The following is a 27314-nucleotide window of genomic DNA, read 5'->3' on the forward strand; positions in this document are numbered from 1 at the left end:
AGTGGAGTTTCTATTTACAGAGTTGCACTATAACTACACAGGGATGAAGTTGATCAGCCACAGCATAAAGTTGTGGTAAAGAGTAGTGGAAGCTATAGGCTTAGAAAGGAAGTGAAGATCTGCAAACAGCAACATGGTTTTATGCTGAGAAAAAAGTTTCAAATGTTGGGGAGTGCACACTTGTGGGCATTGTGTCAGCTTTTCAAAACATCTAATTTTCTGTCTGGAATAGCCACAGGGCCTGTGCACTCCTCATGCATGGCAGTTAGTGGACACTTCACGCAGTAGAGTTGTTGTTGTCCACTCGGCTACACCCGTTTATACAGGGTTACTACAGCGGATCAGTGTTGGACACATTACTTTAAAAAAGTAATTAGTTATATTTGCTAATTACATCTCCCAAAAAGTAACTGAGTTAGTAACTGAGTTACAGCATTTATAAAAGTAATTAGTTACTAGGGAAACTATTGCATTACCTTTTATAATTTGGATTCCTCCACCCCCTTTTTAATTTTTAATTAACTTTAAATTCAACTGTATGTTCAATTATGTATAATAAAACTGAATATTAAATGTGTTTATTGAATTAAATAGAATAAATTATTAACAATAAACACTGTTATTTTAATGTTGCTGTGGGTCAATGTGACACCTGTCAAATGTAAGATATTATCATTACTATTATTATTGTAGATGTTATCATTACTATTTTTACGTATATAGTAGAACAACCAAACACAATAGCTATTTTAGAATTTTTTGATATTTATTACACCGCAACCCGGATAAGTGGCTGAAAATGAATGATGTTTATTGCACCTCAACAGGCTAGAACTGGCCATCAGATAAATCTAACATCAAATTATGCTCATTCACATGCACATTCCTGCCTTTTGTCTCAGTGAGGGGAAAGTAATGTCTGCAGTTCCAGTTGAAAAACACAGTGTGCTATGTTATCAATGTCAAAGTTGAACCCAAAATGCAGGCAGCAACCAAAATCAGAGGTGAGGTGAAAACACACAGTGGTTTATTGATCCCATACAGGTGAAAAAACAGTCAATCAATGATATGGCAGCCACAGGCGATCAAGAGTCCAAAACCTAACACGCACCAACACGAAGGGAATAAGAGATGAACAAAACATTAAAACTAAACACAGCAGTAGCACGGCATACAAAGACCTCAGAATACTCACACATGGAAAAAAATCACAGCAGGTGCCAAATGCAAAACCAGTATGATGAAACCAGCGAGTGAACAAAGACATAGATGCTATTTAAATACACTGAACAAAAATGTAAATGCAACACTTTTGTTTTTGCTCCCATTTTTCATGAGCTGAACTCAAAGATCTGAAACATTTTCTATATACACAAAAGACCTATTTCAACCAAATATTTTTCAAATCTGTGTTAACCCTGGTTCACACGACAGGATTTTAAAATTATCTTTAGGTTTCCAAAACCTGAGAGACCACACACGCGAAGATAAAAAGTCATAGTGTTGGTCGTACAGTGTGTGGTGTTCAGCAGATTTCACACACCAATATTCCCAGGTCAGACAGGAAATCTTGCAAAATCTCTTGAGATTAAACGTGACTTCAGAGTAAACAAACGGAGATACTTTGTGGACTATTTAAAACAGAGGGAAAAAACTGTTATGTGGGCCGCCCGAAGAGGAGGTACTGCTGGCCAACGCCAGAGGGCGCCCTGCCTGTAGTCGGGTTTCAGGCACCAGAGGGTGCAGTCACCACCCAGGAGCCAGGACTACCAGCTGTCAGAAATTATCTCATCATCATCAGATCCCATATAAGACTGGAGGAGACACCACATCTCTGCCGAGATATCAGTTTACCACTCAGGTAATCTCTCAGCCGTTTGACTGTGCCGTACGCACGTGATCTTTTTCTGAGTGTTTGCAGGAGATCCTGGTGACTGCTTTCAGCTGGTGCTGAGTTTTGTGGTCCGTGTAGGAGTGACATTCTTCACCCCTCACGCCAAAACGGATAAGTAGCTCTCAGGCTCTGCACTACTGTGTTTTTGTGTCGGAGGTGGAGATTCTCCCATAAAAGGAACTGAACTGAATTGCTGATTGTTCTGCTGGGTGTGCACACACCCACCATTAACCTGTCTTCTGTTCCTGCCAGCAGTACCGGATCTGACAGCTGAAGTAGAGGCCACCTGGGGACTCGGGACTTGGCGGCTTCGGTTTGCTGCAGGTCTTCGTTGGCGGCAGAACCTTGTGGGCCCTGGCTCTTCTCTGGATAGGCGTCTCCTACCCTCGGACCTGCCCACACGTCACCTGTTGACATTTGTAATTGACTGTCTAAAATAGTATTCGACCTGTTGTGCACATTTGCCACAATAAATTGCATTTATTTGACTAACCATTGACCGTTCATTTGCGCCCCTGTTGTGGGTCCGTGTCATTACACTTCCCCAACAGGATATCTCAGCCAACGTCATGGATCCCGAGGGGCGTCAACCACCAGTTGAACAGCCAATGGAAGAGCAGGGTGCACAGGCGTCTGCAGGAGGCGTGATTGGTGAGTTGCAGCAAATCCTTCCCACCTTTACTGCTCAGTTGGATCTAATGACCGAGCAGAACATCATCCTCAATCGTAGAATGGAGGCTCTCACCGCGCAGGTGGAAGCGCGCGCTCAGGGCGCTGCTGCAGCTCCTCCTCCTGCTGACCCGGTGTCGAATATAGACATTCCACTGGTCATTCAACGACCCCACCCACCTTCCCCTGAAGCATACATAAGTCCCCCAGAGCCGTACGGGGGTTGTGTGGAGACGTGCGCGGACTTTTTAATGCAGTGTTCGCTCGTCTTTTCACAGTGTCCCGTGATGTACGAGTCGGACGCCAGCAGGGTGGCTTATGTAATTAATTTGCTTCGAGGCGAGGTACGCGCCTGGGCTGCAGCGCTCTGGGAGCAGAATTCACGGCTCCTTATCTCTTATACTGGGTTTGTGAGGGAGTTCAGAACAGTCTTTGATCACCCAAACAGAGGCGAGACTGCTTCTACGACGCTGCTGTCAATGAGACAGGGGCGTCGGAGTGCAGCTGAGTATGCGGTCGCCTTCCGCATAGCGGCTGCGAGGTCCGGCTGGAATACCGCTGCACTCCGCGTCGCCTTCGTAAACGGACTGTCGTCAGTCCTGAAGGAGCATCTGGTGGCTAAGGATGAGCCGCGGGATTTAGATAGGCTTATAGATCTGGTTATACGGTTAGACAACCGATTGAAAGAACGTCGACGGGAGCGAGACGAAGGATGTGGTCGGGCACGCGCCACCCCTCTCCCTTCCCGTTCCGAAGCAGCCCTGCCTTCCCCACGCTCCAGAGCCCGAGTGCTCCGTGTGACAACAGCTCCCCCTGCTGACGAAGCTATGGACACGAGCAGGGCCAAAATAAAATTAGAAAACAGACAGAGGAGGCTGGCCCGCGGAGAGTGCTTTTTCTGCGGCTCTAACGGGCATCTGCAGAAACAATGCCCCAAGCGGTCCAACACCAACGCTCACCCTTAGAAACTGGGCTAAGGGTGGGCCATAACACACACGCGGGTACTGCACGAAAATCCGCACGAATCCCAGTTGTGATCCTCTGTGGGGATTTAACCCTTCAAGCCCCAGCACTGATTGACACGGGGTCGGAAGGGAATCTGCTTGATAGCAGATGGGCTACAGAAGTAGGGCTCCCGCTAGTGGCTCTTCCTTCACCAGTGAGGGTATGGGCACTAGATGGCACCCTTCTTCCGTTAATCACACACCAGACACAGCCCTTAACACTGATTGTGTCTGGGAATCACAGGGAGGAGATTGTGTTTTTTGTGACACCTTCTACCTCCAGAGTAATTTTGGGCTATCCATGGATTAGTAAGCACAATCCCCGGATCGATTGGCCGTCTGGGGTTGTGGCTCAATGGAGCGAAACCTGCCACCGGGAGTGTTTACGATCCTCGGTTCCACCCGGTGTGACTGCTAAAGAGGAGGTTCGAGTCCCCCCCAATCTCACGATGGTGCCTGTTGAGTACCATGATCTTGCTGACGTTTTCAGCAAAGATCTGGCACTCACTCTACCCCCGCATCGACCGTACGATTGTGCCATTGATTTAATCCCGGGTGCTGAGTATCCGTCCAGTAAACTGTACAACCTCTCACGCCCCGAGCGAGAATCAGTGGAGACCTTCATCCAGGACTCATTAGCTTTCGGGTTGATCCGGAACTCCACCTCCCCGATGGGTGCAGGTTTCTTTTTTGTGGGCAAGAAGGACGGCGGACTCCGTCCATGCATTGATTACAGAGGGCTGAACGAGATCACGGTTCGCAACCGATACCCGTTGCCCCTGTTGGATTCAGTGTTCACGCCCCTGCATGGAGCCAAAATATTCACTAAATTGGATCTTAGGAATGCGTATCACCTGGTTCGGATCCGGAAGGGAGACGAATGGAAGACGGCATTTAACACCCCCTTAGGTCACTTTGAGTACCTGGTCATGCCGTTCGGCCTCACTAATGCCCCCGCGACGTTCCAAGCATTAGTAAATGACATCTTGCGGGACTTCCTGCATCGGTTCGTCTTCGTATACCTAGACGATATCCTCATCTTCTCCCCGGATCCTGAGACCCATGTTAGGCATGTACGTCAGGTCCTGCAGCGGTTGTTGGAGAACCAGCTGTTTGTGAAGGGCAAGAAGTGCGAGTTCCACCGTACTTCTTTGTCCTTCCTGGGGTTCATCATCTCCTCCAACTCCGTCGCCCCTGATCCGGCCAAGGTAGCGGCGGCCCCAACCGGCAAGCCGTAGGAAGCTGCAACAGTTCCTCGGCTTCGCTAATTTCTATCGGAGGTTTATCAAGGGCTATAGTCAGGTTGTTGGTCCCCTTACAGCCCTGACCTCCCCAAAAGTTCCCTTCACCTGGTCGGATCGGTGCAAAGCCGCATTTAGGGAGTTGAAACTCCGGTTCTCTACGGCGCCAGTTCTGGTGCAGCCTGATCCTAGCTGCCAGTTTGTTGTGGAAGTAGATGCCTCTGACTCAGGGATAGGAGCTGTGCTGTCCCAGAGCGGGGAGTCCGATAAAGTACTCCACCCCTGTGCCTATTTCTCCCGCAGGTTGACCCCAGCAGAGCGGAATTATGTCGTCGGCAATTGGGAGCTCCTGGCAGTGAAGGAGGCCCTGGAGGAGTGGAGACACTTGTTGGAGGGAGCTGTGGTTCCATTCACGGTCTTCACCGACCATCGGAACCTGGAGTATATCTGGACCGCTAAGCGTCTGAACCCCAGGCAAGCCCGTTGGTCTCTTTTTTTTTGGCCGTTTTGACTTTAGGATCACCTATCACCCCGGGACTAGGAACCAGCGGTCGGACGCACTGTCCCGGGTGCATGAAGAAGAAGTCAGAGCGGAGCTGTCGGATCCACCAGAAAACATCATCCCGGAGTCCACTATCGTCGCCACACTGACTTGGGACGTGGAGAACATCGTCAGGGAGGCCCTGACGCGTCACCCGGACCTGGCGGTGGACCACCTAACCGTTTGTACGTCCCACCAGACGCTAGGACTGCAGTATTGGACTTCTGCCATGGTTCCAGGCTCACCTGCCATCCAGGGGTGCGGAGGACCGTGGCAGTTGTTCGGCAGCGGTTCTGGTGGGCGTCTTTGGAAGCCGATGTCCGGGAGTATGTCCGGGCCTGTACCACCTGTGCCAGGGGCAAGGCAGTCCACCAACCGGAGAAGGGACTCCTCCAGCCGCTGCCTGTGCCTCATTGCCCCTGGTCCCATATCAGCCTGGACTTCATCACGGGTCTCCCTGCGTCCCAGGGTATGACAACCATCCTGACGATAGTGGACCAGTTCTCCAAGGCGGCCCACTTTGTGGCCCTCCCGAAGCTCCCGTCGGCCCAGGAGACTGCAGACCTCCTGGTCCACCACGTCATACGTCTGCATGGTATCCCTACGAACATCGTCTCGGATCGTGGTCCTCAGTTCTCCTCCCAGGTCTGGAGGAGTTTTTGCAGGGAACTGGGGGCCACCGTGAGCCTTTCGTCCGGGTACCACCCACAGACCAACGGACAAGCAGAGCGGGCTAATCAAGAGCTGGAACAGGCCCTGCGGTGTATGACCTCCGCGCACCCGATGGCCTGGAGTCAACATGTGGCCTGGATCGAGTACGCTCATAACAGTCAAGTTTCATCAGCAACCGGCCTCTCCCCATTTGAAGCGTGTTTGGGGTACCAGCCCCCATTGTTTCCGGCTGTGGAGGGAGAGGTCAGGGTTCCCTCGGTCCAGGCCCACCTCAGGAGGTGCCGTCGGGTGTGGTGTACAGCCCGCTCTGCCCTGCTGAAAGCCCGGACGAGGGCGAAGAGCCATGCAGACCGCCGACGTGACCCGGCCCCGGAATATCAGCCCGGGCAGGAGGTCTGGCTGTCAACAAAGAACATTCCTCTCAACACGGAGTCACAAAAGCTGATGGACAGATATATCGGACCATTTCGGATCACCAAAATCATCAGTCCAGCCGCAGTGAAGCTGAAACTCCCGGCTTCACTGCGGATCCATCCTGTTTTTCATGTCTCCAAGATCAAACCGTACCACACCTCGGACCTTTGCACCCCCGGACCTGCACCGCCTCCTGCCTGCATCATCAACGGCCAGCCTGCGTGGACTGTCCGCAGGCTCCTGGATGTTCACCGGAGGGGTCGGGGTCTCCAATATCTGGTGAACTGGGATGGTTATGGACCTGAAGAACGCTCCTGGGTGAAGAGGAGCTTCATCCTGGACCCGACCCTCCTGGCCGAGTTCTACCAGCGACACCCCGACAAGCCAGGTCGGGCGCCAGGAGGCACCCGTTGTGGGGGGGGGTCCTGTTATGTGGGCCGCCCGAAGAGGAGGTACTGCTGGCCAACGCCAGGGGGCGCCCTGCCTGTAGTCGGGTTTCAGGCACCAGAGGGCGCAGTCACCACCCAGGAGCCAGGACTACCAGCTGTCAGAAATCTCTCATCATCATCCCATCCCATATAAGACTGGAGGAGACACCACATCTCTGCCGAGATATCAGTTTACCACTCAGGTAATCTCTCAGCCGTTTGACTGTGCCGTACGCACGTGATCTTTTTCTGAGTGTTTGCAGGAGATCCTGGTGACTGCTTTCAGCTGGTGCTGAGTTTTGTGGTCCGTGTAGGAGTGACGTTCTTCACCCCTCACGCCAAAACGGATAAGTAGCTCTCAGGCTCTGCACTACTACTATCCATTGACCGTTCATTTGCGCCCCCTGTTGTGGGTCCGACTCATTATCAGCATCACATTAGATATCATGGTGTTAAATCTTGGAATAATACAGTACATCTTCTAAATTCACCCATCACCTTATACATATATAAAAGTGGATTAAAAGCAGAGCTCCTGTATGAGTATTTATAATGTTAATATATTACCTGTTTTTAACTTATTCAAACATCTTATATTTCAGGAATTGATTTAATTTTTTTGTTTATTGTTGTGATATTTTTGTTTTTCTTTTTGTTGGGAGTTGTTTTCCAATAAAGCCCCGTTTACACATAGACGGTTTTGTCAGCGGGTAGTACGTAGACTGAAGTTCGCGGTAGTTCCGGCTGTTTTCGCGGTGGAAAGGGGCGGAGCATTTCGCCGGCATTTTGACCGCCGTACTATCCGCAAATAGGCGTATAAAACGCCGCTAAATCCGCCGAATAAAGCGGCGTTTTGATGCCGTAGCATCCGGCACACGTCAGGCAATGGGGGTTAATACCCAGTTCTATCCTTTACAATCGCAGGTTAAGACGCGCGTGAGAACGGCGGTGTTCTGCTGCCGCCGATAATGCCCTGTGTACCGCTGGTTAATACCCAGGTTTTTATCCATGCAAATCCTGTGTTACTCCAGGATCATTTGCATATAGGCACCACCCCCAGAGTATAATAAGCTGAAGCAGCAGGAATACATGCCTCTGTCACTGCAGGGGGAGGGAGATCATCCTCAGCCTTTTCTTCTCCTTCCTTTCCCCCTCCTCAACGTGTTGCTCTGTCTCCACCACAGGCTTCCCCTCTGCTTCTGAACCAGACCTCTTGGTTTCCTTCTTCTTTAAGTCCTTGCCGCTGCCAACTTTCTTTTAGGAGGCATACTGGAGCTTCTCTGCAAAAATATCTGGAGCTGGGCGTGAGTGAGATGCAGCGCGCTAGCGTTTTTATACTGACCACCGCCTATTGGCCGTTTGGAACGCCATTTTAACCCGGAGGTAGCATTTAGAATGGCGTACTGTCTGCTAGCGCCGCCGTTTTGTCTGCCTCTGTCGCCGGTTAAAACGCTGTTGTGTACGCCGATGTGGGCTCTATCTCCATTTTATACGCCGTTGATTAGGGATACAATGCTGGCCGCCGAATAACAGCGGTGTAAACTGCAGCACTACAGGAAGGGACAGGATGAAACAGCGATTAAAAAGTATCAAACGCCGTTGTTTGCGTTGTCTCTGTCGTCGCACGAATTCTCCGGGAGCACTCCCGGAATTATTCGACATGTTGAATAATTTTTTCGACGATTCCCGGTGAAGCCGGAACTAAGCCACGCCCTCTAGCGCCGGTGTTAACAACGGTGTTTGATTCCTAAGACGGCCCGGAGGAGCCAAAAACTCTTCCGGGATGCTTCCGGGAGCTCTTACCGTCTATGTGTAAACGGGGCTTAAGCCTCTTTGGCTTCTACCTCTCTCCTGCACAGGATATTCATATTGTGTTTCTTTTTAAACGGGGCTTAAGCCTCTTTGGCTTCTACCTCTCCCCTGCACAGGATATTCATATTGTGTTTCTTTTTCTTCTCATATAAAAAAAATGATGCATATCAAGTGAAATGACAACAAAAAAGAGTTTAAAAAAGAGAAAGTCCACTGGCTGCATCTGAAAGTTGCATATGTAGGAAGTTAGCGCACTGCCAGCACAGTTCAACAGCAGTTAGGGAGTCCAGTCAGGCAAATAAAATCTCGCAATGGAGGCATATACTGATCAAACAGCTAAAGTGATTTTTCACCGGACTAACAGCAGCTGTGAGTCTGTTTGTGCACTCTCTGGATGGACAGCTCCTGTGCGCACATGGAGTGGCTGGTACAGTGTTTATGAACAGATATACACGCGGCTGTTCGAACATTTCGGCCACACACTGCTTTTCACCTGTTGTACACACGGAGGCACACGCGGCTTGTTCAGCCATTGTGAACACACACGTGTAGCTGAGTGTACACACAGTCATCACTCGGATCACCTGTTCTATGCACGTACACGCGTGCATTCTGTAATGAGACATACACTGATGAGAGGTCAGTTTAGTGCTGGGAATGTGAGGACGAGCATAGATTTGATTACGTGGGTGAGTGAGTGGGTAAGTGACAACTCCAATGTCAGTGCCGTCTGACAGCAGTCTGTGTCATCTGGCTGTGGTCTGAAATATGTTTGGGCTGCATCCTGCAGTTGTGCACGAGGCAGTCCGGAAGCGTTCGGACCACGATTGACCATGCCTCTTTTCCTCCCGACTGCGTGGGATTATGGCGATGTTTGCCATGTCGGAATGGTTCCTTCACATTCTTGCTATGTGTGACGGGGGCTTTAGTCTTTGATCCTTTCAGCTGACTGTCAAATTCACATATGCAAAATATAACTTGTTTTTTTCAGATTACTGTTCATCAGACAGCACATGTGGGATGTGAATACTGTCTCTTTAACAAAAATCTTATCTTTGTTTCCTGCAGCTATGGAGGAACTGGATGGAGATGAGGTCAGAGTGTCCTCCAGGGGGCGCTTTGCTGAAAGAGACATTGTCCAGGTTTGTTTGTCACTATTCCAAAAAACACCAAATGTGTTAGGCTAAACCATACCAATCAAGTGTTTGAACACAAAGAATTGTCCTTGACTTGTTTATGTTACCAGTACAAGAATGATAGTGGGATTTATGTGTTACCATATGTTTCAGAGTAGAAGTACCATTTTTGTTCAGTATGTGGAACTGGATGTTTCAACACATTATTCTTGGGGCAAGTTTAACAGTTGACAGGAAGTCAGTGTAGTGCATGTGTCCACCAATTAACGTAGCGACTATTATATTCCAAAAATAAGCAAGCTGGACAAACAAGCATGGACAACATATTAGATATTATTTTATGAAGTTTAGACAAAGAAACTGTCATATGCACATGGATGTCTGGCCCACAACAACCTGAGAAAGTGACTTATATATATATATATATATATATATATATATATATGATGCTAAGACCCTGATTCATGCATTTGTCTCTTCTAGATTGGACTATTGCTATGTTCTATTTTCTGGTTTACCGCAGTCCAGCATTAGGGGACTCCAATTGGTTCAAAATGCTGCTGCCAGACTTTTGACATGAAGCAGAAGGTTTGACCACATTACACCCATTTTGGCATCTCTTCACTGGCTTCCTGTTGCTGTGAGATCGGATTTTAAGGTTCTGCTACTAGCCTATAAAATTGTTCACGGACTGGCACCAACCTATTTAGCTGATCTAATTAAACCCTATGTACCGGCCCGGGCTTTGCGCTCACAGGATGGAGAACTGCTTTGTCCCTAGGGTTAATAAAAAGTCTGCGGGTCACAGAGCTTTGTCTTATCATGCCCCTGTTCTTTGGAATGATCTCCCTGCATCAATAAAACAGTCAGATTCTGTAGAGACTCTCAAGTCCAGACTTTCATGTCTAGACTTGAAAGTCTGGACTTGAAAGACAAAATTATTTTCCATTTCGTCTGGCTAGCATGCTGGCATTTATGTTACTATGCTTTTTACTTTTTGACTCTTTTACAATGCTTTTTAATCTTTTAATTCATTTTATTTTATTTTGTTTTCTGAATTGTTATTTTATTTTATTTTGTTTTGTGTGAAGTGCCTTGAGGCGACTCAAGGGTCGCAAGTTGTTATTGCGCATGATTTGTGGTGATTAGGCACTATATAAAATGAATGAATTCAAAAATGAATAAATTGAATTGGAATGGAGGGAGAGAGAGAGATCTATTGTATGGTAAAAGAGGTGGGTGTTTATAAGCTTTTGCTTCTGCCTACACCCTTTCGGCCACACAAAGCTGTGAAATTGTTTTTATTAGTTTTTTGTTGAGTCTGTGTGTATGCCAAATAAATTCATTCATTCATTCTAATTAATTTCTGCAGGAGGCCTTCAGCTTGTGGTGTGTACCATAAGGACGGTTAAATTCTAAAAATGAGGAAGCTGGACAAATAAACTAGCGACAGACAAAATATTGAATATTGTATGATGTAGTTTTGACAAAATAAATCTTCTAATGCACACAGATTTTTGGCCCACAGTTTTAAAAAAATAAAATTAGAATGAAACTGTGAGGGTTTTTTTGTTTTGTTTTGGTTTTTTTTAAATGAGCTCTTTATTTGGGTTTTTTGTGTTCTATTGGAATGTACCTCTATTTTTTTTATTATTGGAGTTTATTTTCTTTCATGCTTTGATTCCTGGGAAAACCCTGTATAAACAGTTGTTGTTATTATTAATAGTAATAGTAAAAGTGTGATTTTTCTGTATATAAGTCATACCAGAGTATAAATTGCAAAACCTCCTAAATGAGTAAAAAACAAAAAAAGTGACTTACACTCGGTAAGTTTGTAATACAGTATTAGAAATAGGAATTGTGTATTTAGTACTTTTCATATTGAATACATTTCACTAATTATATTTTTTAATGAAGTGAAGTCACACATTTTAAGAGTTGCACCACCGTGTACATTGTACACACAGCAGACATATGTTGTACATTGTTGATTGAATAACTAGCCATGTTGCTCATATACTGTACCAGTAGTAGTGTGCATCTAAACATCATCTATGAGCAACTGAAAAGCATATTTCTGAATTTAGACCTTATATATATATATATATATATATATATATATATATATATATACACAGTAGTGTTCAGAATAATAGTAGTGCTAGTGACTAAAAAGATGAATCCAGGTTTTGAGTATATTCCTTATTGTTACATGGGAAACAAGGTACCAGTAGATTCAGTAGATTCTCACAAATCCAACAAGACCAAGCATTCATGATATGCACACTCTTAAGGCTGTGAAATTGAGCTATTAGTAAAAAAGTAGAAAAGGGGGTGTTCACAATAATAGTAGTGTTGTGTGGGCCGCCAGAAGAGGAGGTACTGCTGGCCCACCACCAGAGGGCGCCCTGCCTGAAGTGCGGGCTTCAGGCACGATGGGCGCTGCCGCCATGGACACAGCCGGGGTTGACAGCTGTCACCCATCTCCACTTCATCAATCCACTCCATAAAAGCCGGACGTCATCTCCACCTCGCTGCCGAGATGTCATCTACCTGTGAAGGTAATTTCTCTGCTGACTTAAAACTAAATAATAGTCTGAACTCTTTTGCAGCCATTTTCCTGTGGTGTGCCTTATCTGCTGGATTGGCGTTTGGTGTGAACAGCGACGGCTTCGCTTCACACCCAAACCAGATAAGTGGTTTAACAGGAGCTGCACGAGTGTGTGATTAGAGGTGGAGGTGACTTTCCACCTTCTGACTGTTTTGTTACTGGGTGTGCACACACCCACATCTCACTGTTTGTGCTCCTCGCCAGCAGTACCAGATCCGACAGTCGGGGACGGTGATCACCTGGGAATTCGGGACTTGGCGGCTCCAGTATTCACCGGGTTCTGTGGCGGTGGAAATCGTGTGGTTCCGGCTCTTCTCAGGACAGACGTCTTCTATCCTCGAGCCTGCCCACACGTCACCTTTGTGTATTGACTGCTATCAGATTCTGTGATTGTCTGTATAATCGTTGTGCACATTCACAACATTAAATTGTTACCTTTTGGCTCATCTATTGACCGTTCATTTGCGCCCCCTGTTGAGGGTCCGTGTCACTACACTTTCCCCAACAGGATATCTCGGCCAGCGTCATGGATCCTGAGGGGCGTCAACCATCTGTTGGACAGCCAATGGAAGAGCAGGGTGCACAGGCGTCGGCTGGAGGCGTGATTGGTGAGTTGCAGCACATCCTCACCGCCTTTACCGCTCGGATGGACCTGATGACCGAGCAACACATCATCCTTAATCGCAGGATGGAGGCTCTCACCGCGCAGGTGAATGCGCGCGCTCAGGGCGCTGCTGCAGCTCCTCCTCCTGCCGACCTGGTGCCGAATACAGACATTCCACTGGTCATTCAACGAACCCCCCCACCATCCCTTGAAGCATACATAAGCCCCCCAGAGCCGTACGGAGGTTGTGTGGAGACGTGCGCGGACTTTCTTATGCAGTGTTCGCTCGTCTTTGCACAACGTCCCGTGATGTACGCGTCTGACGCCAGTAAGGTGGCTTACGTGATTAATTTGCTTCGAGGTGAGGCACGCGCTTGGGCTACAGCACTTTGGGAACAAAGTTCACGGCTCCTTGCCTCTTATACTGGGTTTGTGAGGGAGCTCAGAACTGTTTTTGATCACCCTAACAGAGGCGAAACCGCGTCTACCGTGCTGCTGTCAATGAGACAGGGGCGCCGGAGCGTAGCCGAATATGCAGTTGACTTCTGCATCACGGCTGCGAGATCCGGCTGGAATATGACTGCGCTCCGCGCCGCCTTCATAAACGGACTGTCGTCGGTCCTGAAGGAGCACCTGGTGGCTAAGGAGGAACCGCGGGATTTGGCTGAGCCTATCGATTTGGTTATACGATTGGACAATCGGTTAGAAGAACGCCGACGAGAGCGAGGCGAAGGGCGTGGTCAGGCACAAGCCGTCCCTCTTCCTCCCGGGTCCGAAAGGGAGCCGTCTTCCCCACGCTCCACAGCCACAGCGCTCCGTGTGGCTACAGCTCCCCCTGCTGACGATGCTAGGAACACGAGCAGGGCCACATTCAGACAGAGGAGGCTGGTCTGCGTGGAGTGCTTTTTCTGTGTCTCGAGTGAGCATCAGCAGAGAGACTGCCTCAAACGGTCAAAACACAAACGCCCGCCCTTAGAGACTGGGCTGAGGGGGGGTCAGAACATTCACGTGGGTCATACACATCTTTCAACACGACTCCCAGTTACAATCCTGAGCGGGGATTTAACCCTTCAAGCCCCAGCACTGGTGGACACGGGGTCAGAAGGGAATCTGCTGGATAGCAGATGGGCAAGGGAGGTAGGGCTCCCTCTGGTGGTGCTTTCTTCGCCAGTGAAGGTGCGAGCACTAGATGGCACTCTTCTCCCTTTTATCACACACAAGACACTACCTGTAACCCTGGTAGTGTCTGGGAATCACCGGGAGGAGATTGAGTTTTTTGTAACTCCTTCTACCTCCCGCGTGATTTTGGGCTTCCCATGGATGATTAAACACAATCCCCAGATTGATTGGCCGTCTGCGGTTGTGGCTCAGTGGAGCGAAACCTGCCACCGGAATTGTTTAGGATCCTCGGTTCCTCCCGGTGTAAATGCTAATGAGGAGGTTAAAGTCCCTCCCAATCTGACGGCGGTGCCGGTTCAGTACCACGATCTTGCTGACGTCTTCAGCAAGGATCTGGCGCTCACCCTTCCCCCGCACCGTCCGTACGATTGTGCCATTGATTTGGTCCCGGGCGTTGAGTTCCCATCCAGCAGGCTGTACAATCTCTCACGTCCTGAGCGCGAATCAATGGAGACCTACATCCGGGACTCATTAGCTGCCGGGCTGATCCGGAATTCCACCTCCCCGATGGGTGCAGGTTTCTTTTTTGTGGGCAAGAAAGATGACGGACTCTGTCCATGCATTGATTACAGGGGGCTGAACGACATAACGGTTCGTAATCGATACCCTTTACCCCTGTTGGATTCAGTGTTCACGCCCCTGCATGGAGCCCAAATTTTCACCAAACTGGACCTTAGGAATGCGTACCACCTGGTTCGGATCCGGAAGGGAGACGAATGGAAGACGGCATTCAACACCCCATTAGGTCATTTTGAGTACCTGGTCATGCCGTTCGGCCTCACTAACTCCCCCGCGACATTCCAAGCATTGGTAAACAACGTCTTGCGGGACTTCCTGCACCGATTCGTCTTCGTATATCTGGATGACATACTCATCTTTTCCCCGGACCCTGAGACTCATGTCCAGCATGTACGTCAGGTCCTGCAGCGGTTGTTGGAGAACCGGCTGTTTGTGAAGGGCGAGAAGTGTGAGTTTCACCGCACCTCTTTGTCCTTCCTGGGGTTCATCATCTCCTCCAACTCCGTCGCCCCTGATCCGGCCAAGGTTGCAGCGGTGAGAGATTGGCCCCAACCAACAAGCCGTAGGAAGCTGCAACAGTTCCTCGGCTTTGCAAATTTCTACAGGAGGTTCATTAAGGGCTACAGTCAGGTAGTTAGCCCCCTGTCAGCCCTGACCTCTCCAAAAGTCCCCTTCACCTGGTCAGATCGGTGCGAAGCCGCGTTCAAGGAGTTGAAATGCCGGTTCTCGTCTGCGCCAGTTCTGGTGCAGCCCGACCCTAGCCGCCAGTTTGTGGTTGAAGTGGACGCCTCTGACTCAGGGATAGGAGCCGTGCTATCCCAGAGCGGAGAGACCGATAAGGTTCTTCACCCGTGTGCCTACTTTTCTCGCAGGTTGACCCCAGCTGAACGGAACTATGACGTCGGCAATCGAGAACTCCTTGAGGTGAAAGAGGCTCTTGAGGAGTGGAGACACCTGTTGGAGGGAGCGTCTGTGCCGTTCACGGTTTTCACTGACCATCGGAACCTGGAGTATATCAGGACCGCCAAGCGGCTGAACCCCAGGCAAGCCCGCTGGTCACTGTTCTTCGGGTGTTTTGACTTCTGGATCACCTATCGCCCCGGGACCAAGAACCAGAGATCGGATGCCTTGTCCCGGGTACACGAAGATGAAGTCAAGACGGAGCTGTCGGATCCACCGGAGTCCATCATTCCTGAGTCCAATATCGTGGCCACCCTCACCTGGGACGTGGAGAAGACTGTCCAGGAGGCCCTGGCACGGAGCCCGGACCCAGGAACCAGTCCGAAGAACCGTTTATATGTCCCACCAGAGGCCAGAGCTGCGGTCTTGGACTTCTGTCACGGTTCCAAGCTCTCCTGTCATCCGGGGGTGCGAAGGACCGTGGCAGTTGTCCGGCAGCGCTTCTGGTGGGCGTCTATGGAGGCCAACGTCCGGGAGTATGTCCAGGCCTGTACCACCTGTGCCAGGGGCAAGGCAGACCACACGAAGACACAAGGACTTCTGCAGCCTCTACCGGTGCCTCGTCGCCCCTGGTCCCACATTGGCCTGGACTTTGTCACGGGTCTCCCACCGTCCTAGGGCATGACGACCATCTTCACGATAGTGGACCGATTCTCCAAGGCGGCCCACTTCGTGGCCCTCCCAAAGCTCCCAACGACCCAGGAGACAGCAGACCTCCTGGTCCGCCACGCCGTGCGTCTGCATGGGATACCAGCGGACATCGTCTCGGACCGTGGTCCTCAGTTCTCCTCACAGGTGTGGAGGAGTTTCTGCAGGGAACTGGGGGCCAGCGTGAGCCTCTCGTCCGGGTATCATCCTCAGACGAACGGACAGGCAGAGCGGGCCAACCAAGAACTTGAACAGGCTCTCCGCTGCATCACGTCCGTGCACCCGTCGGCCTGGAGTGACCGTCTGGCCTGGATCGAGTATGCCCATAACAGCCACGTGTCCTCTGCCACCGGCCTCTCCCCGTTCGAAGTGTGTCTGGGGTATCAGCCTCCACTGTTCCCCGTGGTGGAGGGAGAGGTCGGTGTGCCCTCGGTCCAGGCCCACCTGTGAAGATGCCGACGGGTGTGGCGTACTGCCCGCTCTGCCTTGTTGAAGGCCCGGACGAGGCCCCTGCTTACCAGCCCGGGCAGGAGGTATGGCTATCAACGAATGACATCCCCTTACAAGTGGACTCCCCTAAGCTGAAGGAACGTTACATTGGACCATTCCAGATCCTCAAAGTCCTCAGTCTGGCCGCAGTGAAGCTTAAGCTACCAGCTTCACTGCGGATCCACCCGGTCTTTCATGTCTCCCGTGTCAAGCCATACCACACCTCCACCCTCTGCACTCCTGGACCGGCGCCGCCTCCTGCCCGGATCATCGACGGGGAGCCTGCATGGACAGTGCGCAGGCTCCTGGACGTCCGTCGTAAGGGCCGGGGGTTTCAGTATTTGGTGGACTGGGAGGGGTATGGACCAGAAGAACGCTCCTGGGTGAAGAGGAGCTTCATCCTGGACCCGGCCCTCCTGGCCGACTTCTACCACCGTCACCCGAACAAGCCTGGTCAGGCGTCAGGAGGCGCCCGTTGAGGGGGGGGTCCTGTTGTGTGGGCTGCCAGAAGAGGAGGTACTGCTGGCCCACCACCAGAGGGCGCCCTGCCTGATGTGCGGGCTTCAGGCACGAGAGGGCGCTGCCGCCATGGACACAGCCGGGGTTGACAGCTGTCACTCATCAACTCATGACAGCTGTCACCTATCTCCACTTCATCAATCCACTCCATAAAAGCCCAGACGTCATCTCCACCTCGCTGCCGATATATCATCTACCTGTGAAGGTAATTTCTCTGCTGACTTAAAACTAAATAATAGTCTGAACTCTTTTGCAGCCGCTTTCCTGTGGTGTGCCTTAGCTGCTGGATTGGCGTTTGGTGTGAACAGCGACGGCTTCGCTTCACACCCAAACCAGATAAGTGGTTTAACAGGAGCTGCACGAGTGTGTGATTAGAGGTGGAGGTGACTTTCCACCTTCTGACTGTTTTGTTACTGGGTGTGCACACACCCACATCTCACTGTTTGTGCTCCTCGCCAGCAGTACCAGATCCGACAGTCGGGGACGGTGATCACCTGGGAATTCGGGACTTGGCGGCTCCAGTATTCACCGGGTTCTGTGGCGGTGGAAATCGTGTGGTTCCGGCTCTTCTCAGGACAGACGTCTTCTATCCTCGAGCCTGCCCACACGTCACCTTTGTGTATTGACTGCTATCAGATTCTGTGATTGTCTATATAATCGTTGTGCACATTCACAACATTAAATTGTTACCTTTTGGCTCATCTATTGACCGTTCATTTGCGCCCCCTGTTGAGGGTCCGTGTCACTACACTTTCCCCAACAAGTAGTGTGGCATTCGGTCAGTGAGTTCGTCAATTTTGTGGAACAAACAGGTGTGAATCAGGTGTCCCCTATGTAAGGATGAAGCCAGCACCTGTTGAACATGCTTTTCTCTTTGAAAGCCTGAGGAAAATGGGACATTGAAGACACTGTTCAGCAGAACAGCGTAGTTTGATTAAACCGTTGATTGGAGAGGGGAAAACCTATACGCAGATGCAAAAAAGTATAGGCTGTTTATCTACAATGATCTCCAATGCTTTAAAATGGACAAAAAAAAACAGAGACGTGTGGAAGAAAACGGAAAGCAACCATCAAAATGGATAGAAGAATAACCAGAATGGCAAAGGCTCACCCATTGATCAGCTCCAGGATGATCAAAGACAGTCTGGAGTTACCTGTAAGTGCTGTGACAGTTAGAAGACGCCTGTGTGAAGCTAATTTATTTGCAAGAATCCCCCGCAAAGTCCCTCTGTTAAATAAAAGACACGTGTAGAAGAGGTTATAATTTGCCAAAGAACACATCAACTGGCCTAAAGAGAAATGGAGGAATATTTTGTGGACTGATGAGTGTAAAATTGTTCTTTTTGGGTCCAAGGGACAGTTTGTGAGATGACCCCCAATCTCTGAATTCAAGCCACAGTTCACAGTGAAGACAGTGAAGCATGGTGGTGCAAGCATCATCATATGGGCATGTTTCTCCTACTATGGTGTTGGGCCTATATATCGCATACCAGGTATCATGGATCAGTTTGGATATGTCAAAATACTTGAAGAGGTCATGTTGCCTTATGCTGAAGAGGACATGCCCTTGAAATGGGTGTTTCAACAAGACAATGACCCCAAGCACACTAGTAAATGAGCAAAATCTTGGTTCCAAACCAAAGCAGATGTGAAGAAATCATGAAAAACTGGTTACACAACTAAATACTAGTTTAGTGATTTACAGGATTGCTAAAAAAGCAGTTTGAACATAATAGTTTTGAGTTTGTAGCATCAACAGCAGATGCTACTATTATTGTGAACACCCCCTTTTCTACTTTTTTTCTAATAGCCCAATTTCATTGCCTTAAGAGTGTGCATATAATGAATGCTTGGTCTTGTTGGATTTGTGAGAATCTACTGAATCTACTGGTACCTTGTTTCCCATGTAACAATAAGAAATATACTCAAAACCTGGATTAATCTTTTTAGTCACGTAGCACTACTATTATTCTGAACACTACTGTGTGTGTGTATGTATGTATGTATATATATATATATATATATATACGAGGTCTGTTAGAAAAGTATACGACCTTTTTATTTTTTTCAAAAACCATATGAATCACGTGTGATTGCATCAGCCAAGCTTGAACCTTCGTGCGCATGCGTGAGTTTTCTCACGCCAGTCGGTTGCGTCATTCGCCTGTGAGCAGGCTTTGTGTGAGCAGTGGTCCACACCTCTCGTCGGAATTTTATTGTGAATAAATAACCAGATCATTTCCAACGTGAAGGCTTTGTTGATCCGGGACGTCGTCTGACTTACACAAAAATGGCAGGAGACGTGGACATCAGTACTTTTTCGGCACATTCCACTGTTACAGAAGTTTTTTTCATGGAAAGAAAAGTGGACAGATGCGCCACCGTGCCGCTCATGGTGCGGCACAAAACCACCTCCGTGTTGGTCTCACAGGACGGCTTTGAGATGGCTTTCAGACAGCTGTCGGTGGGTTTTCAGTCGTGTGACTAACCGAGAAATTGTGGATGAGCCTGGACATGCCAGAACATGTCCTATGAGGCTTCATCATGGCGTTGCTTTGTACCATACAGCTCCACCGTGATGCGCGGAATTCCTCCGCACGTCTGTCTCAATGTGCCGAAAAAGTGCTGATGTCCACGTCTTCCGCAATTCCTGTGCTAGTCAGAGGACATCCCGGATAAAACACAGCGTCTAGTTTGGAAATGAACGGCACATTCCACTGTTACAAGAGTTTTTGTCATGGAAAGAGGAGCGGAGGAATTCCACGCGTTGCGGCGGTGCCGCATGGCGCAAAGCAATGCCGTGATGAAGCCTCACAGGACATGTTCTGGCATGTCCAGGCTCATCCACAATTTCTCGGTTAGTCACATGACTGAAAACCCACCGACAGCCGTCTGAAAGCCATCTCAAAGCCGTCCTGTGAGACCAACACGGAGGTGGTTTTGTGCCGTGCCATGAGCGGCACGGTGGCGCATCCGTCCGCTTTTCTTTCCATGAAAAAAACTCCTGTAACAGTGGAATGTGCCGAAAAAGTACTGATGTCCATGTCTCCTGCCATTTTTGTGTAAGTCAAACGACGTCCCAGATCAACAAAGCCTTCACATTGGAAATTATCTGGTTGTTTCAGCGGGGTTTGAGCCTGTCGATCGGCGCGCTCTCAGCAACTGTGGGCGGTCTTTAAACCAGCTGGAGCACTCCTTAATCTGTGTAATCCCCATAAAATCGTCCCTCAAAGCCATTTGAATTTTCCGAATGGTTACCACGTAGAGGTCTCTCACAGTTTCTGGAAAAATTTGATGCAGCAAAGCTCCAAATCGTTCAGACATTTATTCACAATAAAATTCCGACGAGAGGTGTGGACCACTGCTCACACAAAGCCTGCTCACAGGCGAATGACGCAACCGACAGGCATTAAAAAACTCACGCATGCGCATGAAGGTTCAAGCTTGGCTGATGCAATCACACGTGATTCAAATCCATATGGTTTTTGAAAAAAAATAAAAAGGTCAGATACTTTTCTAACAGACCTTGTGTGTATATATATATATATATATATATATATATATATATATATATATATATATATATATATATATATATATACAGAGATTGCAGATGTGTCAGTTGTCGAGGTCTTGCCAGACATACAGCAGGATGTTGAAAACAATGCCTTTGGCTGTTTCGAAAACACAACTGAACAGGCGCTGTTCACAGTTTCTCTGTTTGTTTGCTCCACACATTTTAGTGAAAAAAAAAAGAGTAAAAGGTCATGTGTCTCAAACAACAGATTGTCCTCAAAAGCAATTTGGCCTGGATCTAGACAGAGATTTTGGGATAGGGGTCACTTAAATGAGGTGCACAGAGCGGTTTGTTCAAACAAGTTATTTCATTACTTGTGATTGTTGTCTTCCTGTGGTGATGTGTGTTGTATTGATTGCTGTTCCACTTTTGGAGCGTGTGTGTTTTGAACTTCACTGTTTTCTCACATTGGTGCCAGATTCCTCAATAGTTTTAAACTGTCCAACAAAAAAGCAGAGATAAGCAGCAGTTTGAAGCAAGACCGATGTGTACACCTTCATTAAAACTGAAGAAAAGTGCATTGGGATCTACAGAAATAGACTGTTTATGGCCTTATTTAATACAGTTGCAGACATAGGTTTACACATGCCTTGGCTAGAAACTTTCAGTTTTCCCCAAGTGCACATATTCCATTTTATCAAGCAATATGTGAATTAAGTCAGATAGAATGTCTCTTTTACAACCACATATCAGAAAAAAGTTGGGATGATATGGAAAATGCAAATAATAAATAAAACCTTGCAGTGATTCTAACATTTCTTTTGATTTCTTTTTCATTGCAGATAGTATAAACCAAACATATTTCAGGTTTTATGTGGCCAACTTCATTTCATGTGTCTTCTTGTTTGTCCTGTTTCTGTCTCTTTTTCTTATTAGCATCTTCTTTGTTGTTACAAGTACTGTCTTTACAGTAGGTACCTTGTCACTTGCACAAATTTGATACCCGCACTGGCATGTAATCTGGCGTACCAGAGAGTAAACTCGTAAACCGTACTTGAGCTGTGTGTGAGCTGTGCGCGGCTGTGTGCAAGTTCACAAAGAAACTTTTGAAATGTTCAAAATCTCTGGCAGGCATTAATTTTGTGAACTACACATTAACATTGGGCAGTCTATTTGAAAACAGTGCGTGTCACTGTGAGTCAATGCATCTCACTACTGCAGTGCATCTGAATATTATGACGAGATGTTACATACACAATAAACAATAATTTTACAGATTCATTATCAAACTCATGAGGAGTAATAACAATGCAACAGTGTTACCAAGCCATTACAATATAAATATAATAAATAATTACTTTTGAGATGATTCCAGATGCGTTCTTGTTATGTTTAGGGGTTTGGGTGGAACTGAACCATTTCAGACTATGGACCCACACACAGGGAGCTGGACACGGAGAGGAGTTTAAAAGAACAAATATATTTATTTACAATAAATAAATGAAATGCTGTGCCGGGTTGCCTGCAGTATAGAGAGTGGCCCGCCTCCTGGTGGTGAAATAAGGGAGTTGCAGTTTCCCGGGCCAGTCTTGAAGGAATAATGTCAACTAAGGATTCCATGACCAGGGCCAGGTGGAACGCTCACCTCAGCAACCAGGAACTAAGGAAGAAGACACACAGGGTGAGTGAAAAGCACTCATAACGCTGTCCTCAAAAACAGGCACAGTTCAACACAGGCTTAACACAGGTTCCTTCAGGGGTCAGGAAATAAAGTTCTCTTCTTAAGAAATAAAGTTCACTGTTCAGTAATTGTTCATAGTTTATACGTTGTACCCAAAGGTCAGAGGTCAAGTGCTGCGTAATGCATTTCCAATTAAGCAGGACTTGATACAGCTGGGTTCTCAATGGTTTGATATCAGAGTTCATGCAGTTCTTAGGGAGAGTTCTTGGCACAGTTCTTTATCATAGCACAGTCACAAACAGGAACGAGTGAGAACGGGATCTCACTGAGACGAGGGGCACTTAACTGGCGTGTAGTCAAGACGTGCTCTACACCAAGAGCCGTGGAATTCCCAAAGTGACATAAATGGCTCTGACTACCTGTGCACGTAGTCAGAGCCAGGATCCAGTTCCGCTTGGGAGCCGTCCTGGAATTGTCTGTAACACCAGGAAAAGACAGTTCGCTCTAATACGGGAATTAGAGGGGGAGGTCAGCGTTACCTGAGCATAAGCTGCGGGAAGCTTTGGCGTCTTGAGGGCACAGCTAGAAGACTCAGTCAGGGTCACAGGGCGGCGATTAGGTTTGGTCCTCCTGGTTTCTGTCTGGATCATGGAACGAGGCTCTGAAAACTGGCGAGGCAAAATGAGGAAAGCAAGGTGACAAACAACAAACAAACGACAAGACTGACAGTTCATGAACAGAAAGTCAGGGTTTAAATAGTCTATCAATAATTAGTTACTCATCTGATCCAGGTGTGAAAACAAAACTGAGGGCGCCATCTGTGGAGAGACTTGATTCACCCATTTACATGCACATCGATGCCAGGGTGCTGCCATGCAAGGTGCTCACTACACAGCGGGAGCAACTTGGGGATTAAGGACATGACATGTCACGGCACCACAAGTCTGGTTGAAAGACCTGCATTTTCAAATTATTGAGTAACATTGACTGCTAGGTTCCTCCTGTCCAGTAGTTAGTGCTGTGTACCACAAAAAGATCTAATCCACCTTAGTAGAAGAAGAAAAATGTTTGCTTCAGATTTGAACTCAACACGTCATTTGAACTATGGACTTCTAATCACACCAAATTTATACTGGTGAGTAAACAACTGTATTTTATGCCAGAAATGAGGTCCAGGTTATTAAAAGCAGCATTTCTCCTTTAATATACACATGTTTAAGCTAACAGATAGCAGCTGGTTCATGCTCTGTTGGCTTATTAGGGCAGCAGATAACTGAAACAGTCCTTCAAATGGTGATACATGTTGTGTGGGCCGCCGAAGAGGAGGTACTGCTGGCCCACCACCACCAGAGGGCGCCCTGTCTGGAGTGCGGGCTCCAGGCACCAGAGGGCGTTGTCGCCTCACAGGAGCAGCCAGGGTGACAGCTGTCACCCATCACCTGAGACGAGACAGCTGATATCAATCAACAGGGAGGTATATCAGCAGGACGGCATCTCCACCTCATTGCCGAGATATCGCTTTACCAAGGAGGTAACGTATCCAGCCGATTATATCAACCTTAATTACCTTTTGCCTTTATACAGAGAGAGAGAAGAGCAGCAGGAAACAGTATTTGGATAAGTACTCACACTCCTGCACTTTAGTGTTTTCCTGACAAGAGGTGGAGGTGGTGTTCCACCCTGTGTGTTGCTGGGTGCAGCCGCACCCACACCTGACTGTTTCTGTTCCTTGCCAGCAGTACCGGATCCGACGAGCGGAGGCAGTGGCCACCTTGGGTTCGGGACTTGGCGGCTCCAGTATCCCCGGGGTTCGGTGGCAGAGGAAATCGGGTGGTTCCAGTTCGACTCGGACAGACGTCTCCTATCGTCGAACCTGCCCACACGACACCTTTGGAATTCGGTTACTGCTGTATTTGTAATCTGTTGTGTTTGTTGTGTGAATTCACAACAGTAAAACTTTGTGATTTGACTTTCTCCATTGTCCGTTCATTTGCGCCCCCTGTTGTGGGTCCGTGTTCCTACACTTTCCCAACAGGATATCTCGGCCAACGTCATGGATCCCGAGGGGCGTCAACCGGCTGTTGAACGGCCAATGGAAGAACAGGACGCGCAGGCGTCCGCAGGAGGGGTAATCGGTGAGTTGCAGCGGATCCTCTCCGCTTTCACGACTCGGTTAGATTTGATGACCGAGCAGAACGTCCTCCTGAACCGCAGGGTGGAGGCTCTCGCCACGCAGGTGGAAGCGCGCCCCCCGGGCGCCGCTGCGGCTCTCCCTCCCGTAGACCCTGTGCGTAACATTGACGTTCCACTGGTCGTTCAACGACCCCTCCCACCTTCCCCGGAAGCATACATAAGCCCCCCAGAGCCGTACGGAGGCTGTGTGGAGACGTGCGCGGATTTCCTTATGCAGTGTTCGCTCGTCTTCGCACAGCGTCCAGTCATGTACGCGACCGATGCTAGCAAGATAGCTTATGTAATAAACCTGCTTCGCGGCGAGGCACGTGCTTGGGCTACAGCGCTCTGGGAGCAAAAGTCACGGCTCCTTCAGACATACGATGGGTTTGTGAGGGAGTTCAGAACCGTGTTCGATCACCCCAATAGAGGAGAAACCGCTTCAACTGTGCTACTGTCGATGAGACAGGGGCGTCGGCGCGCAGCTGCCTATGCAGTCGACTTCCGCATCGCGGCTGCGAGGTCCGGCTGGAATAGCACTGCCCTCCGCGCCGCCTTTGTAAACGGACTGTCATTGGTTCTTAAGGAGCACCTGGTGGCTAAGGACGAACCGCGGGATTTAGACGGGCTCATCGATCTTGTCATACGATTAGACAACCGGCTAGAAGAACGTCGGCGGGAACGAGAGGAAGGGCGTGGCCGGGCACGTGCCGTCCCTCTCCCTTCCGGATCCGACCGCGCTCCGCCTTCCCCACGCTCCACGGCCCCTGCGCTCCGTGGGGCCACAGCTCCCCCTGCTGACGAAGCTAAAGACACGAGTAGGGCAACATTTAGGGCACCAGATGCACAGAGGAGGCAGGCCCACGGAGCTTGTTTTGTATGTGGCTCGACAGAGCACCACGTAAGAGACTGCCCCGAGCGGTCAAACTCCAAACGCCCGCCCCTAGAGACTGGGCTAGGGGTGGGCCGAGACATTCACGTGGGACACACCCACATTGCCACACGACTCCCAGTCACGATCCTTTATGAGGACTCAACCCTGAAGGCCCCAGCACTGGTGGACACGGGCTCTGAGGGGAATCTGTTGGATAGCAGATGGGCTAGGGAGATAGGGCTCCCTCTGGTGGCGCTTACCTCGCCTGTACAGGTTCGGGCACTAGATGGCTCCCTACTCCCTCCGATCACGCATAAGACACCACCTGTAACTCTGGTGGTGTCAGGGAATCACCGGGAGGTGATTGAGTTTTTTGTGACTCAGGCCACCTCCCGTGTGGTTTTAGGATTTCCCTGGATGTTGAAGCACAATCCCCGGATTGATTGGCCGTCCGGGGTAGTGGTTCAGTGGAGCGAGACCTGCCATCGGGTGTGTCTAGGTTCCTCGGTTCCTCCCGGCTCCCGAGCTAAGGAGGAGGTCAGAGTCCCGCCCAATCTGGGGGCGGTGCCAGTGGAGTACCATGACCTTGTCGACGTGTTCAGCAAGGATCTGGCGCTCACCCTTCCCCCCCACCGTCCTTATGATTGTGCCATTGATTTGGTTCCGGGCAGTGAGTTCCCGTCCAGCAGGCTGTACAACCTCTCACGGCCTGAGCGCGAATCAATGGAGACCTACATCCGGGACTCGTTAGCCGCCGGGTTGATCCGGAATTCCACCTCCCCGATGGGTGCAGGTTTCTTTTTTGTGGGTAAAAAAGACGGCGGTCTTCGTCCATGCATTGATTATAGGGGGCTGAACGAGATCACGATTCGCAATCGATACCCGTTGCCCCTGTTGGATTCAGTGTTCACGCCCCTGCGTGGAGCCCAAATATTCACTAAGCTCGATCTTAGAAATGCGTACCACCTGGTTCGGATCCGGAAGGGAGACGAGTGGAAGACGGCATTTAACACCCCCTTAGGGCACTTTGAGTACCTGGTCATGCCGTTCGGTCTCACAAACGCTCCCGCGACTTTCCAAGCGTTGGTTAACGATGTCTTGCGGGATTTCCTGCACCGGTTCGTCTTCGTATATCTAGACGATATACTCATCTTTTCTCCGGATCCTGAGACCCATGTCCAGCATGTACGTCAGGTCCTGCAGTGGTTGTTGGAGAACCGGCTGTTTGTGAAGGGCGAGAAGTGTGAGTTCCACCGCACATCTTTGTCCTTCTTGGGGTTCATTATCTCCTCCAACTCCGTCGCTCCTGATCCGGCCAAGGTTGCGGCGGTGAGAGACTGGCCCCAACCCACAAGCCGTAGGAAGTTGCAACAGTTCCTAGGCTTTGCTAATTTCTACAGGAGGTTCATTAAGGGCTACAGTCAGGTAGTTAGCCCCCTGACAGCCCTGACCTCACCAAAAGTCCCCTTCACCTGGTCGGATCGTTGCGATGCCGCGTTCAAGGAGTTGAAATGGCGCTTCTCGTCTGCACCTGTTCTGGTGCAGCCCGATCCTAGTCGCCAGTTAGTGGTTGAAGTGGACGCCTCAGACTCAGGGATAGGAGCCGTGCTGTCCCAGAGCGGGAAGACCGATAAGGTCCTTCACCCGTGTGCCTATTTTTCCCGCAGGTTGACCCCAGCCGAACGGAACTATGACGTCGGCAATCGAGAGCTCCTTGCGGTGAAAGAGGC

General features: G+C 49.3%; 1 protein-coding gene across 1 annotated transcript in view; it reads left to right on the forward strand.

Moving 5' to 3' along the window:
* Positions 1-27314, forward strand: part of LOC117507463 (copine-9-like) — an 863862-nt gene that overhangs the window by 831116 nt on the left and 5432 nt on the right. The window contains exon 20 of the mRNA XM_034167340.1: positions 9744-9817. Coding sequence (XP_034023231.1) covers positions 9744-9817 — 74 coding nt within the window. The remainder of the gene's footprint in view (positions 1-9743; positions 9818-27314) is intronic.

The sequence above is a fragment of the Thalassophryne amazonica genome, chromosome 3, assembly GCF_902500255.1.
Source record: "Thalassophryne amazonica chromosome 3, fThaAma1.1, whole genome shotgun sequence".
NCBI lineage: Eukaryota > Metazoa > Chordata > Actinopteri > Batrachoidiformes > Batrachoididae > Thalassophryne > Thalassophryne amazonica.